This window comes from Enoplosus armatus, chromosome 5 (genome assembly GCF_043641665.1).
Source record: "Enoplosus armatus isolate fEnoArm2 chromosome 5, fEnoArm2.hap1, whole genome shotgun sequence".
NCBI classification, from domain to species: Eukaryota; Metazoa; Chordata; class Actinopteri; order Centrarchiformes; family Enoplosidae; genus Enoplosus; species Enoplosus armatus.
Window position 1 is genome coordinate 20,330,859 of NC_092184.1, and position 18,240 is coordinate 20,349,098.

General features: G+C 41.5%; 2 protein-coding genes across 3 annotated transcripts; one reads left to right on the top strand and one right to left on the bottom strand.

Moving 5' to 3' along the window:
* Nucleotides 1-1,536: 1,536 nt before the first annotated feature.
* On the top strand, nt 1,537-6,137 carry slc33a1 (solute carrier family 33 member 1). The gene is made up of 9 exons (XM_070906283.1): nt 1,537-1,630; nt 2,386-2,834; nt 2,960-3,113; nt 3,231-3,426; nt 3,533-3,732; nt 3,867-4,051; nt 4,166-4,283; nt 5,530-5,745; nt 5,856-6,137. Exons 2-9 carry the CDS (start codon nt 2,428-2,430, stop codon nt 6,021-6,023), a joined length of 1,644 nt encoding a protein of 547 aa, XP_070762384.1. The 5' UTR covers nt 1,537-1,630; nt 2,386-2,427; the 3' UTR covers nt 6,024-6,137.
* A 2,466-nt stretch (nt 6,138-8,603) lies between these two features.
* rps6kb1b (ribosomal protein S6 kinase b, polypeptide 1b) lies at nt 8,604-18,089 on the bottom strand. 2 transcript variants are annotated; one of them, XM_070905324.1, is made up of 15 exons: nt 17,943-18,089; nt 16,376-16,419; nt 16,159-16,279; nt 15,904-15,972; nt 14,128-14,275; nt 13,393-13,450; nt 12,975-13,075; nt 12,648-12,738; nt 12,400-12,490; nt 12,190-12,297; nt 12,023-12,085; nt 11,516-11,593; nt 11,105-11,212; nt 10,427-10,539; nt 8,604-10,019 (listed from the first exon to the last, which is right to left on the bottom strand). In XM_070905324.1, exons 1-15 carry the CDS (start codon nt 18,009-18,011, stop codon nt 9,764-9,766), a joined length of 1,518 nt encoding a protein of 505 aa, XP_070761425.1. In that variant the 5' UTR covers nt 18,012-18,089; the 3' UTR covers nt 8,604-9,763. The 2 variants fall into 2 exon arrangements, with proteins under 2 accessions (XP_070761425.1, XP_070761426.1); XM_070905325.1 differs by lacking the exons at nt 15,904-15,972; nt 16,159-16,279; nt 16,376-16,419.
* Between the last annotated feature and the right edge of the window lie 151 nt (nt 18,090-18,240).

Genomic DNA, 18,240 nt, shown 5'->3' on the forward strand with positions numbered 1-18,240 from the left:
CACAGTCACAAACAAATGTGCAATTAATCAGATTACCATAAACCAACTGAGACATAATAAATATGGTATTATACCAGGTAGATTCCCAGATTGAACGTCGTATAATTGTATTAATATACTCCATCTTGATGTAGAGTGAAAATAAGGTGTTTTATTTTCCTATATCAGGACACTTTGTCGTTGATGATAGATAGATAGACCCTCTCACATGGTTACAATCCTGTTATCACATGCTGATCCACCCAAATATGCCTGTGTGTTGTCACATGCCATCTGTGGGGATAAGCAGCTTCACATGCACTCAGCAACCACAAGGCAGAGCATGCCGTTATTCATTACCTCTAATTCAAGTGATGGGTGCATCATGACCCTTACCAAAAGATCTTTTGATCGAGGAGAAGGTTACAGCGCCATTTCCGTTCAAGACTTGCAGGGTGGTCAAAGAGATTTTAGATCCATTACTTCCTTATTAATTTTGATTTTACTATATTTATATAGTATTGTTGGATCCTACAAATGAACTCCTGGAAGTCACAAGTCACCCGTTAGCGCCTCACTGCTCTGAATCAAGATTAAATTAGGAATGATGTATGACATTATGCTGATTATTTGTATTTATTAATTAAATTATCTCCATGGGTCAAGCACAAGCTGGCTTTACAACATCACTTTAACCAAAATATCTTTTTCCATTGTTGAAACATTTAATTTCTGTTAAGGTTTCTCAGTTAATAATGAATGAATAGATAAATAAACCCTTATTCATATAGCACATTTCCAACTTGAATGCTAATGGCTTCACCCTTCACATGAATAAATTAATATTGTCTAGGCCTATTATAAAGTACCATACTATAGCATTTTGATATGCAATACGGTTAATTATAGTATAGTTCAGCCAAAAAGATTTGCTACCATTCCTCTTTGGCTGATATTTGATGAGAATGATTTGCTTGGTGTTTTTCTTAGTTTTACTTGTCACGTGAATGTAACATAAATGAAAAGATACAAAGCAGCTTTTGAGTTTCATGACACTGTTAATTCATGCTTTAATTACATATATTATAATAACAATTGCATGTTAATTGGGCGTTTTGTGGAACTGATGTAATTATTGGTGTGATATTTCCGATCTCAGAGGACACAGCGTCTATTAATCATGCCCTGAAGGATCATTATCAGCCAATTATGTATGTGTGCGTGTCACGCCCGCGAGGACACACGTGGTATTACATTGTTATCGCATTAGCAGTTTGTAGTTGTATTTAGATTTTTGTAGAGTCCTATTAACAGTCATCATAAGATTATTGTAGGTTTTATTTGTCTGTATGACGTATTGTGTATTTGCACTGAAGCGGAACTACCTTCAGACGTGTTTTGACACGTCAGCTGTAGGTGCCGGACACATTTAGTCGTCGCACGCGCCGCACTTCCGGGTTCCTCTGTGTTGATGTTCACCGATGTTATCTGTAAACGGTAGTAATTTTCTTGTGTTTCTTACTTTTATTAAGATGCCACCAATTTGCGATTGAATAAACACAGAATAAAATCTAACTCCCGTTGATCGGCTCTGTAATTCAGCCGTTAAATTCAATTTTTTCTTGATTTGGCATGCTGTCATCATCACCAGGTATGCATGAATCCATCTACTGCTCGTGTGATTTCACTTTACTTTTTCACCTCATACGTGTCCTTTGTGTGTCTTTATATGTGCCCTAATTCATGTACTAGAAAATACACCTCTTTTTAATCGTTTTGTTAATTTAAATCCTTTATTTTGAGGCTAACGTAACATCTGCTAATTTTAAGTTGTCAGCTGCTAACTGAAGGTAACACATTCATCGATTTATCTGCCTTATAATTAGCCTTAATTGCTTTCTGCCAGAGGCTGATGGTGTCAGCGAGCCAAGCAGTGAGTGTGGACGCACTGCATTAGTTTGACTTATTTCACACAGTGGACACTCAGTTTGTCTCTTTTCCTTGTACTACACTGTACGGTATGAACTACCAAGCTCTTTAAATTATGGGCCCTCATTTTTAATTCAACACAATCCTGGATTTTTGTTTGTGGGATCCCGGAAGTGTCACCTTCACCTTTCACCCCAATAATTTCATAGAAGTTGGCTGTTTGCAGCTGCATAATCAGAATGACTTACTAGTATTACACAAACCTACCTATTCAATAATGTCCTTTGATCCATTTGTGTATTGTATCTTTATTCTAGCTACAGTTTGTCCATCTGTAACTTCCCGTATTGAAGCCATCATGGCTGTGTTTTCCAGAAAAACAACAACAATCTTAATGGGATTCACATGATTCAAAGTATTTGTGGTAGCTTTAGAGACTTGTGGTTAATTAGCAGTCAATTTAATCTTTTCCTACAGATTTGCTGAGGGCACAGCAGGTTTGATGCCCACTGCTCCAACATGGAGCACTCAGGTTCGATCGCACACAAGAACGGGCGGCAGAGGAAGCCAGCGGGAGCTGCCCTCTTAAGCATGAGGGACATGGACAGGGGAGAGATAAGCTCCTCTGAACCGGACGTAGAAGAGGAAGCAGAGGGTCTTATCAGAGGGTCGGATTCCGAGGACAGGAGGCACAGAGTCCGGCCTGGGATCCATGGCGAGTTGGGGAACGTGTCGCTTCTTCTGTTCCTCTACGTGCTGCAAGGGATTCCTCTGGGACTGGCTGGTAGCATCCCTCTGATCTTGCAGAGTAAGAGTGTCAGCTACAAAGACCAGGCCTTCTTCAGCTTTGTCTTCTGGCCATTTAGTCTCAAGCTTCTCTGGGCGCCACTGGTGGACGCTCTCTACTTCAGCAGGTTTGGCAGAAGGTAAGAAGGACTCGTGTATACTGTTGATGTTTTCACCTGTGTGGTTTATTTTTGCTGCCCTTTTGGTATCTTCTTCCTGATAACTTATTAACTATACCACCCCCACCTTCCGCCCGACACTGCAGAAAGTCATGGCTGGTGCCCACACAGTACCTGCTGGGTCTCTTCATGCTCTACCTTTCTATGACCGTGAATTCACTGCTGCAGAGTGAGGGAGGACCGAATGTGGTAACACTTACTGCAGTCTTCTTTATGCTTGCCTTTCTGGCAGCCACACAGGTAGGCAATCACCAACAGTGTGTGTGTGACACAAACACATGTTCAGGGACGAGAAATACATTCAAGTAGACAGTTTCTCTCCCATTATTCAATGGCTGTATCTACTCTGTCTCTAAGGATATAGCTGTGGATGGCTGGGCCCTGACTATGTTATCCAGAGAGAATGTGGGCTATGCTTCTACATGCAACTCTGTGGGACAGACAGCTGGCTACTTCCTGGGGAACGTGCTCTTTCTGGCTCTGGAGTCTGCAGACTTCTGCAACAAATACCTCAGAATAGAGCCCAAGGACACAGGCATCGTCACCTTGTCAGGTATTTACTATCCCAGACCTAATAGAATACTTTTCAACATAACATTCATCTGGGTGACCAGTTGAAGAAGGTGTGTTTTATAATGCTTTCTGTTCTTCTGCTGCAGACTTCTTGTTTTTTTGGGGAGTGGTGTTCCTGGTGTCCACGACGTTGGTAGCCATCATTAAAAGGGAAAATGAGCACGGCAAAGGAAAGAGGAGAGTGCAAGAGGAGACACAGGGCGTCATGGAAACCTACAAGCTGCTATTCTCTATCATCAAGATGCCCACAGTCTTCACCTTTTGTGTCCTGCTTCTCACTGCTAAAGTACTTGACCATTACTTGCTAAATATTTGGTTTACCTTTTGAAATATAACTTTTGACAGTGTTGCCTTTGCATGTTTGCTGCTTAACATGAATATCCATTGTGTATGAAAGATCTCTTGTGTGTCTTCTCCCAGATTGGCTTCTCTGCAGCAGATGCAGTGACAGGTCTGAAGCTGGTGGAGGCTGGAGTTCCCAAGGAGCAGCTGGCATTGTTGGCAGTGCCCATGGTGCCTCTGCAGATCCTACTACCTGTGATCATCAGTAAATACACAGCAGGGCCCAGACCTCTGGACGTCTTCTACAAGGCCTTCCCTTTTAGGTTATAACACACACACACACACACACACACACACACACAGAGGCACACAAACCCATGCTTACACACAATCAATAAACTAAAAGCTAACAGAGTGTTGTTGTTGTGTGGTTGCAGGTTGCTCATAGGACTAGAGTACGCTCTGCTGGTGTGGTGGACCCCCAGTGTAAAACAAGAAGGAGGGTTCCCAGTTTATTACTATGCCATAGTGCTGCTTAGCTACGCTGTGCATCAGGTTTGGTGTTTCTGTTACTCTCTTTAATATCTTTTCTCTGCACATTATAAACAGTATGTCCAAGTCTGCTCACAGGATGGGTAACGGCAACTGGCTGAAATGAGCTAAAAAAGCTATGATTGAGCGCACTTGTCATTTTTAGCCATACTAGCTGCATGTCTGTCTGTTGGTTGGTTGGTCATTCGGTCCACCACTTTGGTCCAGACTGAAATATCAAATATGAGATTGATTCACGGTCCCCAGAGGATGAATCCTAATGACTTTGGTGTACCCCCGACTTTTCTTCTTGAAGTTGACATTTTGTGGTTTTGGGTGAAATGTCTAAACAACTGTTTGATGGATTGACATGAACCTTTCTACACACATCCATGTGCCCCTCAGGATAAATTACTTTGGCGATCCCTTAACTTTTCATCTCGCGCCGTTATCAGATCAACGTTTTATTTGCCCATTACTTTGGTTTATCATGAAATATCTGCAAAAAACAGGTAGTCTCATTCTCAAGAGAGACCTGGTCAACAATACGCAAAGTTAAAGGCACACAGGGCATTCAATAAGCTTTTATTTAATTTATGTCATAGCTCAACCTCTCAGACTCTTTGTCTTGTTGTTTTGTCTTTATTACTGTAGAAATTAAAAGCAAAAAAGTAGTTATCTATTATTTATCAAACCATGTGTTAAAGACATACTAATGGATGTTTACTGAGTCATGTTACCGTCTCACTTTTGGAGTATAATGCACAGGTACACAAAGGCCGACATGGTTTCCTTTTTCTATCAACCGGGTCTCATTCTCTGTCTCTGCCCCCAGATGTCACTGTGCAATAGAAACAAATCTAAAATATCAGGGAGAGGAAAAAAAAAGAGTGTGTGTGGGTGTATATATATATATATACACACACATATACACACACACATATATATATACATATATGTGTATATATGTATGTATATATACATATATACATTTTTGGCTGATTTGAGTGAGGGAGGTCACGTTTTCATCTCTGTTCATTCGTCTTTTAATAGGACATGAAAACCATTTTAAAAGAGATGTAGTTCTTTGGCTCAGGAATAATTGATTACATGTATCTTTTTCTGGACCTTGGAATTATTTTGCCATCAGGTCTTGAGGATCAATACATCAATTAAAAAAATGGATGTGATAAGAATGAAGTGTTTAAATGTCATGGTAAGTTTGAGAATTGATCAGCTTTAACAAATGCTTCCCATGTTGCTACCCCAGGTGGCGTTGTACAGTATGTACGTGGCCTGCATGGCCTTCCATGCCAAAGTGAGCGACCCCCTCATCGGTGGGACCTACATGACTCTGCTGAACACGGTGACTAACCTCGGGGGAAACTGGCCCTCCACTGTGGCTCTGTGGATGGTGGATCCACTGACCTCTAAGGAGTGTCAGGGGGCCGTCGGGCAGAGCTGCGGCTCTCCAGAGGAGGCAGGGGTAAGGAAGCAGGGGAAGGGGGGGAGAGGGAAAATATGCACAGTGGTGTGTGTAATTACCTAAACTTGATAGATTGACACTACTTCTTTTGTCCCTGTTGCCATCTCCAGCTGTGCGTGAAGGAGGGCGGCGCCTGTGTGACAACACTGGACGGCTACTACGTGGAGTCAGTGGTGTGTGTCGTGATTGGTTTAGCTTGGTGGGTGTGGTTGGGGAAGAGCATGAGGCGGCTGCAGGAACAGAGCCCTTCTGAGTGGAGGTGCAGAGCTAATCAGTGATGACACTCTATCATCAGAAGCACAGACTCTTGTGGCTCTGAATACTGGATGGACATAATGTAATTCCACTCTCATCTGTCTGGTTTAGTCCCTCTGGTCCTGCTGTAGCTGCTACGTTCAGAAACCTCTCACTCACACTTTCTCACCTCTGTCACCTTGAAGTACATACATCTGATGAAAGACACCATTGTCTCTCTGGAGGTAAAAATCCGTCTCATCGTTCCTCGTGCTAACTGTAACAGTGCCCTGAAAACAAACAACCGGTCAGACTAGCTAAGAACATTTGTAGAAACATTTTAATTGTTTTTTTATTTTATTTTATTTTGAAACCATATTCTGCTGCTCAAAACAGCCTAACCAAACCAGAGCTGGGTCAAAGAGTATGTTCAAATCATTTTCTGGGTTTGTTTTAACCTGCTTGGGTAGCCAGATTGTTGAGTTGACTGTGTGAGGTACAAGTTAAGATGTACTGTGCTGTTTAGCCCCAAATTCTTTCAACGTCTTGAAATTTGAGCTTTATTTAACTCAGCACTTCAGACTCTGACTTGTTTACCTTCCTGGCCAGTCACCATTTAATCCATATTAAAAGGATACTTAAGGGAAAAGAAAGGCAAAGCATACAAATGCACTTCTCCAAACCGACTGTATGCACTTGTCTACTACTTGTCTCAAACTATCTGAACTGTCCCGATGCTGTTTAACTCAACCCATCTGTTAATCCAAGTTAGTTAAACCCCGTGTGAAGAATACATTTCATTGCTGTTCAACTCGCATCTGACCCAATGTTTTTTCTTTTTTATGATTATTTAAATGTTTTTTTTCTCTCTGAAGTAATTTGTGCCTTGTTTAGTTTTTTCAAAGTCTGTAGAACAACAATTCAAAGCCAACCTTGTTTGAGCTGCAGTTAAATGACCAAGGCAGGGAACATTAAAGTCATCTGAAGATGAAGTTGTTCAATTGTGTAACACTGCTTTCTGTAATATACTGTAGTGTGGTAGATTACACAAAACATGACTGCTTTCAATACTTCAAGTACACATTCCTTATGAAGATTTTAATTTGCACAGTGATTAATGCGCCTATATATCCATACATAACCAATATCATCAATGGTTAAATGAACTGAGATGTCTAAAACATTAAATGTTTTTTTTTGTTGGAGCGATCTTTTATTTTTCCTCAGTTTTACTCATTATAGGACCAATTCAGATCTTTAATAGCAATATTGGACAGTGCAGCTTTTAACTGTTGGAACATCTTGGTTATCAATAAGGCCTGATTGATGAATTAATTTAGCTAAAGTATTCTTAAGTTGCAAGAAGAAAAGCAATGAAAATATATATATGATTTTTTTTTTTCAGCCAGGCCCTCGTATATCTCGTAGCATTGTCCAGTTTTATAGACGTTATTGAAACACGTATGTGAAAGGATGATTAATGCAACAGACTACTACAGGAGTCCTAGTTTAGACATGTTTTGCAGTGTAGATCAAGGATCCCTCGGCAGATCCCATCTGAGTGGGACATTAACACCAGCCTGAAAAGTATGCAAGTGAATTTCCCGCCCCCAAAAACACTTCAGATCCCAGACCAGCAGCCTTGGTGAGAAACTTGACAAGCAAATGCTCCGTTTTTGTTTTGCATATTGTACATAGAACTGAATGTTACAGTATTTTCTCTAAAGCCAGCAATGAAAATCCAACTGCTCAGTCAAACATAAATGTCGAAGCACACAATCAGGGTTCATGTGAGGATATGAGAGGATAAGACTTGAACTCATTTTACATAGTTTGATGTCTTCAGCCAACTTTGTGAGCCGCACATAAAAAGGTCAAACTCTTTAGTAGCAGTTTTTTTTTTTCTGTTGGTGATTCCTGTGAAATGCACAGACGTCCTTCACACTGTACATTAAACTCACACACTCCCCGTCTCCTACATTCATCAGTTTTCATGTAAAACGACTTTGCCGTGATGTTTATTGGGCCTTTCATGTTCATTTGTGCCAGAACGACACTGTAACACTTTGCCATCAACTCATTTGTTGTTTTGATTTTCTTTGACACGTTAGATAGACAGTGTGATTTCAGCAACATATGCATTAGTTTTAATATTTTAGTTTGGGGTTTCAGATCAGTTAAAGCCTGCTAAACTGGCTTTTAGGTGGTGAACTATTATTTCACTTACAGAAAATTCACTGTTTTTAATTTATCTCACAATGTTACCTCACAACCCTTTAATTGAAAATTTGTTTTATGACAATTAGTGATTTTATTTTATTTTTTACATTGCACAACTTTTGTTTCCAATGAGTCCAAATCCCCAATCATATAAAGGAAAAGCATAATACAGGGTGACGTTGTAGTGAGAAATTTAAATATGTTAGCAGCAGTGCTTTATAATGTTCTGATGATGAACATAATGAACTTCATAAGATGTTGATGAGATTTGAAACAAATCTTATGTGATTAAAAGAAAAGAGCACACTTGTGAGGTCCCTAGTTGTTTTTCCTGAAACTTTGAATACAGATGATTATTGGTATACACAAAAGACACAATGCACTCTGTGTTTTTTGCATTTTATTATAATTTTCCTTGCTTTTCAGGATTTCTAAAATTTCCCTCCTAAACAAGTGTACGCTGATGAAAGAGGCTGTAAAATAAGTTTTTGGAGCATTAAACCCCACAACTGCAGACGGAGTCCAGATCAACTGGTGCCACAGTCGCCAGCATGAGTTCACTCCAGGGGTCAGATGGGGTCTGACGTCCCGTCACCGCCGACAGTCTATTGGGCGGCCGGAGTAGGGGGTCACGCGAAGCAGCACCGAGATCAGATGTTTTGGGTGGTGATGGGAAAGTGAGGTGCTAACGTTGCATCAAGCTGAATTATGCCTGGTGACGCGTCAACTAATCCAGTGATACATCCTGAAGTGTAGCACGCCTGAAGAGCAGATTATTGAAGTATGGTTCCCACATCACATAAACCTTTCCACAAGTCATCCACAACACCAATGCCGAAAGAAGGTAAAAAGTCAACATGTTTTTTTTTCTTATTTAATTTAGGCTCTCTGATTCATCGTTGATGTATAGCACAGTTAATGCATTTGTTTTGTAAAACATCGTAAGACATAAAGCTATATTCATCAGTAGCAGAATCTCTGCTTGTCCGCTTCTCACAATGATGATTTCTTTGATCTTTTTCAATAATAAACCTAATTCATATTATTTCATTCAGAGCCAGGAAGCATTTTTTGTAAAACTGTCAAAATCTCCCAATGGAAGCAAGTTCCTCGCTGGCATTCATTCAAATAGCACAAAGCAGCACTTTGGACGTCATCTTGTATTGAGACTGACTGCATTTTAGAGTAAAATCGCTTGCATACTGTGTGATACATTATCGCCTTCGATTTCCCGGTCGCACAAAGGCCGTAACTCCTCATAAGATTTCCAGTCCTACTAGTCCAGTTCAGAAAGAGGTTCAGAAGATAAAGGTCATGAGACCTGAGGTGTCGGAGGAGGAGTGGTGAGACGGTGATGTCGTCTGTAGCACTTAACTGCAGCACGCTGGAGTCCCAGACCCACGCACAAACTCCAGGATGTGACAGTATATGTAGTGTGCGGATGTGCAATTTTGGATTTTAATTGTCTCTAGCATCCATATCTTTTTGCTTTGTTTCTTAAAAAATATCAACAAAGAAAAAAAAAAAAGTCAAGAAATAAACTCTCCTAAAGAGGCGCAGTGGGTCATAGGTTCATACGTAGATGCTCGGGCCGCTTGGCCACGACGGGGTAGGCTTGCTGCTTCATCTGAGCCAGGTTGACCCCGGCAGGCTGGCGGATGGGAAGAGGGGCCGAGGCCTCGGAGCTTGTTGTGACGTCCATTTGCTCTGGGGTGGACAACTCCATGGCCTGGTCCTGAGGTGACTGGAGGACACTCGGTCCTCCGCCGGTGAGGAGGGGGCTCCGGGCCCAGCAGTCCCCCGCTGAGAACTTGATTGGGCTGAAAGGACAGGAAGAGAGGAGGCAGTTGTAACAACATGGAAGATTTGTTTTCATGCATGTTTTTGCGAAATTACTGGCTATTTCCAGAACAGAGAACAGACTTCTGCGTTTTATCTATTAGTCTGCATGATAAAGAAACCAAAGTTCAACATTATTATAGACATGAGAACATGCACTGTGGCTTCAGTCCATACGTATCATAAATACGCTGTGGGACGGCCAGTTTTTAGGCCTCAGATGGAGTGAGCTAGATTTGAAGGAAAATTATTTTTAAATCAACAATACATAATAAAGGTTGAATGCAACAAAGTGAAGCCAGTTCTCTCAATGTCAGGAATTAAACCAAGGTCCACTCTGGGAACATGCGGTTTACCAGTCAGTCCTGCTGCAGACACACCGACATACCTGAGAGGTGTTCTTGGGCTGCCCACGATCCGTCGAGGTGAGCGGATTTTTGGCTCAAATGAGAACTTTTCTTTGATGTTTTCCAGGACTGACGGCGCGACGTATGTGAAACCCTGCAAGAACAAAGACATCAGAGACAAACACGGGTGCGGTTGGTGCGCGGTCACATTTCAGGGGCAGAGCTAGCACAGGGAAGAAATGATCGATTACGGAGTCAGAAGCAGCAGTTTGGCCAGACCTCCATCTGACTGGTTTGGTTTCTTGTCATTTATGCTGCTCTGTGATGCACTGTGAGTACACCAGAGTTATAATGACAATACAAACTGACATTGATACATAAGCAATGCACTTTTTGGGCAAAATGTTGATTAACAAATGACATGTTTATTGAGCAAACCGATGGTGTCTTTTTCAACATTAAGTAACTGAGAAATGAAGTAAACTTAGTTGTTACCAAAGAGTTTTCCATACTGAAGAAGATATAATGGAGAGGATAATAATGGGAAATTTCAGTACAGGAGTTCTGTGTTTTCTCACTGTGTTCCTGAAAACATGAACTTTTTGTGTTTTTTTGAGTTTTTTCTTTTGGGATCAAGAGACAATGACTTCTTAAAATATCAACAAGTTGGCAAAATGAATGAAAACAAAAAGATGGGCGAATGTAGTCGGAGAAGTTACCAGGAAGGCTTGATTGGCACTCTCACTGAGGGTTGAGTCGTCCGGGCTGTCGACTGGTGTCTGACTGGTGAACTTCGAGTCAAACTGACTCACGTCTTCAGCTGATTGCTGCAAAGATGGAGGAGAAGAAAAACACAGGTGAGGAGGCGCGGCAACACGAGCAGATGTGTCAACTAACAACACGCAGGTCTGAAACAAGAGAACACCTGGGTTCAGTTACCAAAACGTATTCAGTTGGTTTAATTTAGGGAGGCAACTGCAATTAAACCCTTTCTTGATCTCACAAAAAACTTGAGCTAGTCAAGTAGCGTTATTTGTGAATTGAGATCTAATTAAGATCTAAGAATTAACATTCTACAAGTAGTCGTATCCAATTCAGCCATCCTTGTGGTCTGCTCCTCCGATACTCACCAGGAAAGGTTTGAAGGGAGGCTCCACTTTCCGAGCCAGCAAATCCTCCCAGTTGGTATGTCGAAAGAAGGGATGAGCCTAAGCACAAACAAAAGAGTGCTGCTGTGTGAACAGAGGGCCATTAATCATAGCATCTCAGTCTGGGGAAAACTTTATTTAAAATGTAATCGCCATTCACGCAGCCGCAGCTTTTCCCAATGTATGAGTATCTGTCAGTACAAGCATGTCTTGAGAGGGTTTGTGGCACAAGGACATATTAAGGTCTCTGGGTTTGCAGAGTTGTGCTTCACAAACCAAACTACATTCAAATCCAGGCCAATTGGAATCTCTAACTATGTATGTTCTGAGGTGGTACAAGCACAGTAGGTTTTTACAATCTACATACGTCACTTAATCTAGCTGCAAAAAAGCAAGCATTATAACCACTTCCACTTCCTAAAAAAGCAGTATCATGTGGTTTAGTGCTCAGTAGTAGAGCTGGTGTGTTGTGTCGTCCAGCCCTCTCACCTGCACCTCTGTGGCATCTCCGGCTCCTGCTCCCAGCCTCGACGACGCGTTTCTCTTCAGCAACTGTACAACCGAGCAGTCAAATGTCAGGAGAATACTTACACAACAACCCCACGTTTATTTAGGATAAACACAAGCAGTGTAAGCTTTATACAATCAGGGGATACCCGCTTCAGGAGATCTCTAGCTTCTTGTGTGAGGTAGGGTGGGAGGCTGAGCTTACACTTCAGGATTTTGTCAATGGTCTTTTTCCGGTTTTCACCGGTGAACGGAGGCTACGGCGGGAAAAGAGACGAAGGCGTCACTCAAACGTTTCAAACATAATAAAAGTGAAATTAGAAATCCTTTTATTTATAAGTTCTAAATGTTTAACTGACCGCTCCTGTGAGCATGTCGTACATCAGAGCGCCCAGACTCCACCAGTCCACGGCTCTGTTGTGTCCACTTCTCATCAAGATCTCTGGGGCCCTGTAACAACAATGTGAGTGCACGTTTTACTAACGTTAAGGGGTTTACAGTAAACATGAAAGAAGCAGGAGAACAAGTGTATGAGTGAGTAAGGGAGAGTCAGAGAGGCAGCACTGGTGTGACTGAAGGAGGGAGACAATGAGAGCGCACCACTTACATGTATTCAATGGTACCACAGAAAGTGTGGGTGACCGTGCCGTCGTGGATTGACTCTTTACACAACCCAAAGTCTGTCAACTTTACGTGGCCTGGAGGGAAAACAACACATATTCAGATGCAGTTATTTACAATCCGCACGCCTCTTTGTGGCGGATATACAGGAACACCTGCATTCAATCCGAATAAGATCTTTATTTACTGTCATTTAGGGGACATGCATGATATTTGTGCGTGGAGATGCTACTTAAGACGGAACATGAGACATTTTTTTGGACAAATCATACAGGAAAGGTTCACGCACGCACGCACGCACGCACACACACACCTTGGCTATTGAGCATGATGTTTTCAGGCTTTAGGTCTCTGTAGATGATGCCCTTCTGGTGCAGGTGGCCCAGAGCCATAGAGATCTCTGCCAGGTAGAAACTACACAGAAAAACAAAGATCAATCAATCAATCAATTCGATCAACCAACAAATGGCACTTCATATCTAAATAAGGATCCACCAGTCTGATACCGATATGCACGTCAATATGGTATTAATATACCACGTTTTTGTTAGGTTCATTTTACTTGTGAACTCTGACTGGTGAGAAAACAGGAAGCGTAAGTACTGTTGCCATAGTTACTATACCTTGTGCGCTAATTTTAAAAATGATAAAACTGTTGATAAAAAAAGTGTTCGAGGTGTCCTGAGCCAATCAGAAACAAGTATTTTCCTGTGATATGTGTGTATCCTCACCAGGCTGTGTCTTCCATGAAGATGCCCTCCCTCTCCAGCTGCATGAATAGTTCCCCTCCTGCACAGGTGAACACACGTTTATGCCGTTAACATGGGTGACACACACACACACACACACATTCCTACCATCCCCAAAGAGTTAGGCTGCGTTGCCGACCCTCACTACTGACCTCCCTGGAGGAGACAGGTAGAGGGAAGAGACACCGATTTAGTTATCATGTTGATGAAAGGTGAGATGAATGTATTTCTGAGCCACCTTTGCCCCCCAAGCCTGTTTGGACACTGACCCACAAACTGAACCCGATTCCTTCTCCGTGAATCACACTATTAATAGTCTGCCATCCATCAGGCTTGAGCCACATTTTACTTTATACCTTTTAATGGAAAGGAGAAGTGAGAAACCAAGCTACAACCTGCTCTACATGATTGTTTCCGTCGTTTTGCCAGTGTGTATACGAGAAATACTGAGAAAGACTAAGAGGTGTGAGCATTTGATAAAATAGAAAGACTGTGTATAAAGGTTTGTGAATAAATCAATAGACTTATGTTAACGAGATGTCTAATTATCTAATTATTTAAGCTTACCTAATGCTTGTCTAATTTAGACATGATTCATCATAATAGCAAATATTGCAATACAAACAAAGCCATTTCACACTTTCTCTGCATGCGTTAATCTTCCTGCAGAGTGTGTGTTTGTGCCAGGCGTGTGTGTGCACATTTCGTGTTACGGACCACTTAGGTACTCCAGGATGAGATACAGTTTTCCTCCAGTCTGGAAGGCGTAGATGAGATCAACAATGAAGGGATGCTTCACTTCCTCCAGGATGTTCCTCTCTGCCTTGGTGTGGGCTGTGTCCTTGGCGTTGCGTACAATCATAGCCTGGTGCCCCCCCGACCCCGAAAAAGCATATCGGCGTTAGTCAAGAGCGGTGAAACACTGGCCATGTTTGGACCAATGCAGATGTGAAATGCTCCTGACAACAGGCTGTGTGTCTATGTGTTACAGTTCTTAATTACTGCTGATCTAGATTAACGAATAAATAAAGTTTAACAAGGCAGCTCAAGCTACTTCTGACTTACAATTATTAGAGGGTATGCTCTGACAGTGACCGTCCTTAATTATTATTCACTCAAAGAAATGCAACAGTAAAGCTTTACAATGAAAACCAGGTTTTATGTTTCATTCTAGAGAGTATAATGGTGTCAACAGGGTTTCTGTTTCTGTTTACTAACCACTTCTGCCAGAGATATTTGAGTGTCAAAAGTACGACAACAGATGGAGCTCCGACAGATGGACTGAGGCTGTGACGAGACCTTCTAGTTTTTAAGGGTGCAGTGCAAGCTTGCTGACTGAGAAGTCTTGAAGTTTCTTGATCACTTTTTGTTGAGATCAATTAAGATCTAAACTGGGCTTTTGTTGCCACTTTACTGGACGACCAAAAACCTTCTCATCCACTACCGCAAAGCTTATAACTGCTCTACAATGCTATTGGCCATTACCTCTGTTGTGTAATCTGAGCCGGTGTTTATCAAGCATCTCAGAATCCCTGTAGTTCAGCCTCAGAGTACTTATTTATGAGCCCCACACACACACACACACACACGCACACACAATGACACACAATTTACAATATACTGGCAGCCACATCTTTTATCCTACATCATTGCTGTTGTGGCTATATTTTCTTGTTTTTAATTAAGCGTAAAATGAAATGACATTTAAACTTTTTAAGCAGTGGAATTCGTGGAGTCATTATCTTGGAAAAAAATGAATAGAATTTACTCCAATTCTTTGAAAAAAAATGTTATTCAGGATGAAATGTTCTACATTATGTATTTTGTGCAGCTTCTGGAAAATATATTGCATATTTGTCTTATCACTGACCACCAGCTGAGCACTCCAAACAGGTTAGGACAGTTCTGCAGCTCTCTGGAAAAGACTATCTCCTGGGAGATAGTTGATAAAGTGCTTTCACTCCTAAGTCAAACTGCAGGACTGCAAATGTGTCACTCTGAGAATTTTGGGCAAGTCAGGACTGATTTTGTACTCGGAGATGCTTCATAAATATGGGCCCCTGGCCCAACAGGCTTTTATCACAGCCGTGCTGCATGTACAGTAAGCGCTTGCCACTTTGAAGCTTAAAGGTTGAAATGACTGGTTGAAATCTAGCAGGTCTTCAACGTGTCACTGGGGTCATTTTATCCAATCAAGCAGAAGCAGTGAGAATATCAAGCAGAATCTAATGGGCTGAGGCAGAGAGTTTTAAGTGCCAAGGCTGCAGCAGCGCAGCGCAGATGGAAATCTACCAACTAGCAGTGAAATCTTACCCCACCACTGGCTTCAAGGACAGCCAATATTTGCAGACAGAAGCACCATAATGTTTATTTGTAATAACAAGCATGCAATTATGTTAACAGGATCCAAACTGAGGGCAGCTGGACATCCCTCCAACTGGAGTGATTTAAACAGGATTGTGTTTCGGCACTGATGAGGGGAAAAAAATGTACCTTTTTTAAAACTTTCATGGCAAATATTTTGCCCGATGCAGCTCCAACAACTTTCCGAACTTGAAAAACCTGCAGAGGAGAGAAAATGATGAACATGTTTAAAATAATCAAATCAAATATTACATGTCAAAATAATTCAATATTTTACATTATAGAGGGAAAGTAATCCTCAAAGTGTGTATTTCTAAGAGTGTGTGCATGTTAAGTCTCGTGTACTTTCTCAAAGACTTGCTGCTTCTTGAGTACAACAAGTACCTTTCCATAACCACCTTTCCCCAGGACCCGCAGCAGCTCAAAGCACTCTGGTCTGATGTTCTCTGTCCCCTGATTGACGTTGTCCTCTGATATCTCAATCTTCTCACAGTCATCCATGTTGCTGCAGAGACGCATTGAATGCATTGTGCTTGTTTTTTTTTACCGATTCAAAAATCATACATGAACACAAGCTCAGGTGGACACGTTGAATACTTACAACTCAAATCCGCTGCACTGGTCCATGATATCATTGATTTGAGCCTGGAAGGAAAAGTAGAAACATAATCACAAGTTATTAAGTGTTTCCGTTCTAATGAGGAACTTCTATGGAGAAAGAATGAGCAGTACTCGCTGCTGATCATCCACACTGGCGTCAGAATTACATATTTTTATTCAATAAGTCTGTAGAAGCTTTTAACCTCTAAGGACATTTCTGTATTTCCATTTCTTCCTTGCATACATAATTCTTGACATCATGTACAAATAAATTGATATAAAACAAGATAATATTGGCAATTAAATGTAAAATCAAGCTTATTCAAATCTAAATAATAAATAATGATCTTTAGATGACATCATATAACCACTGAAATAGTACGTTATAACTGCATTACATTTAGAGCTGCTATCAACAGATGAGCAGAAAATTAATCGATAACTATTTTGGTAATCAACTAATCATTTGAGTGATTTTTCAAGCAAAATGTTTCCAGTTTTTCCAGGTTTCAGGATGTGCTGCTTTTCTCTGTTTTGATTTCATTGTAAACTGAATATTTTTGGGGTTTGGACTGTTGGTCGAACAAAACAAGACCTTTGGAGGAAACAGTGATGGGCTTTTTTCGCTATCATTTCATAGACCAAACAACTGATCGATTAATGGTGAAATTAATTGTCAGATTAATTTATAATGAAAATAAGCCGCAGCCCAATTTACACTATATCCTACTGCACAATAAGTTTAGCCAAAATGTCTGCCTGTTTACAAAGATGTTTGGCTTCACATTCACACAGGAGCTGTGGTGTGATAGTGACAAACAAGAGCTGCAATGAGGACATAGTTGCCCAATCCATAATACAGGAACAACATAATGCAAGACATTTAGCAAAAGTTGTTTATCTTAATGAAAGATATGGACGTGCGCGGGCAGATAATTACTATATAATGCACTGTTTGCACTTCCAATTCTGTCACTGTACCCCTCTTGAAATAACAGGTGATGTTGGTTTTGTTGTAATAATTTTCCCAGAGTTTGACATACAAATATAGCAGTATTTACACATAATTTGTGTGAAGTGTAAATATGTAGTAGTGCTGTGCGGCTGTATTTTAGACTCGGTGTGAACAGAAACACAAAGGCAGCAGCTGTAACTCCATACAGTCTCACTCTGTAACAGTCCTGCCAAAATAAACTGTTGCACACCGAGCCACATTTATCACTGCAGCACCTTTGGCCAAGTAAGGCTCTGCTTGCACAACCCCAACATGACAGCGATGGTTTTTAAACGTGACAGTGTTAACAACGCATGCATTTCATCACTAGCTATCGCTACTAGTAAAATAAAAACAGAACAAGTGACAGCTCTGTCATGATCGCTGTCGGGCTAACAGTGGCGAGCTAGCATTAGCCTCTGCGAACCCTGTCTGAAAAGGCCCGAGAGCTCCGGCTGCAGGAGCAGGCCTGCGGTGGCTGGCAGGCTACCAGGCTAACAGCTAGCTACTGTGCATGAAGAGTTTCTGCTGTGACAACTCTCGCAGTTACGTTCAACATCTTCCATTAAAGTACCTCCTCAATCTCATCGTCGGAGACATTTTCCTCCGGCTGGTCCAAATCAATGTCAAACACTCCAGCCATGGCAGCGCTTCGCTCGGATCGCTCTGTCACAGACCGCAAGAATAGCAGGCGTCCCCCACCTCATGGACAAACACACACCGCCGCCATAACCGGCTACTACACTGAGCATGCGCACTGCAACGCTGAAAAAAGGGGCGGTAACCTGAGCGATTTGCTTTTATTTTGACATAAAAAAAACCAACAGCAGCGCACACTGTTTTCTACGGAGCCCCGGAAGGTCATGGTGGGA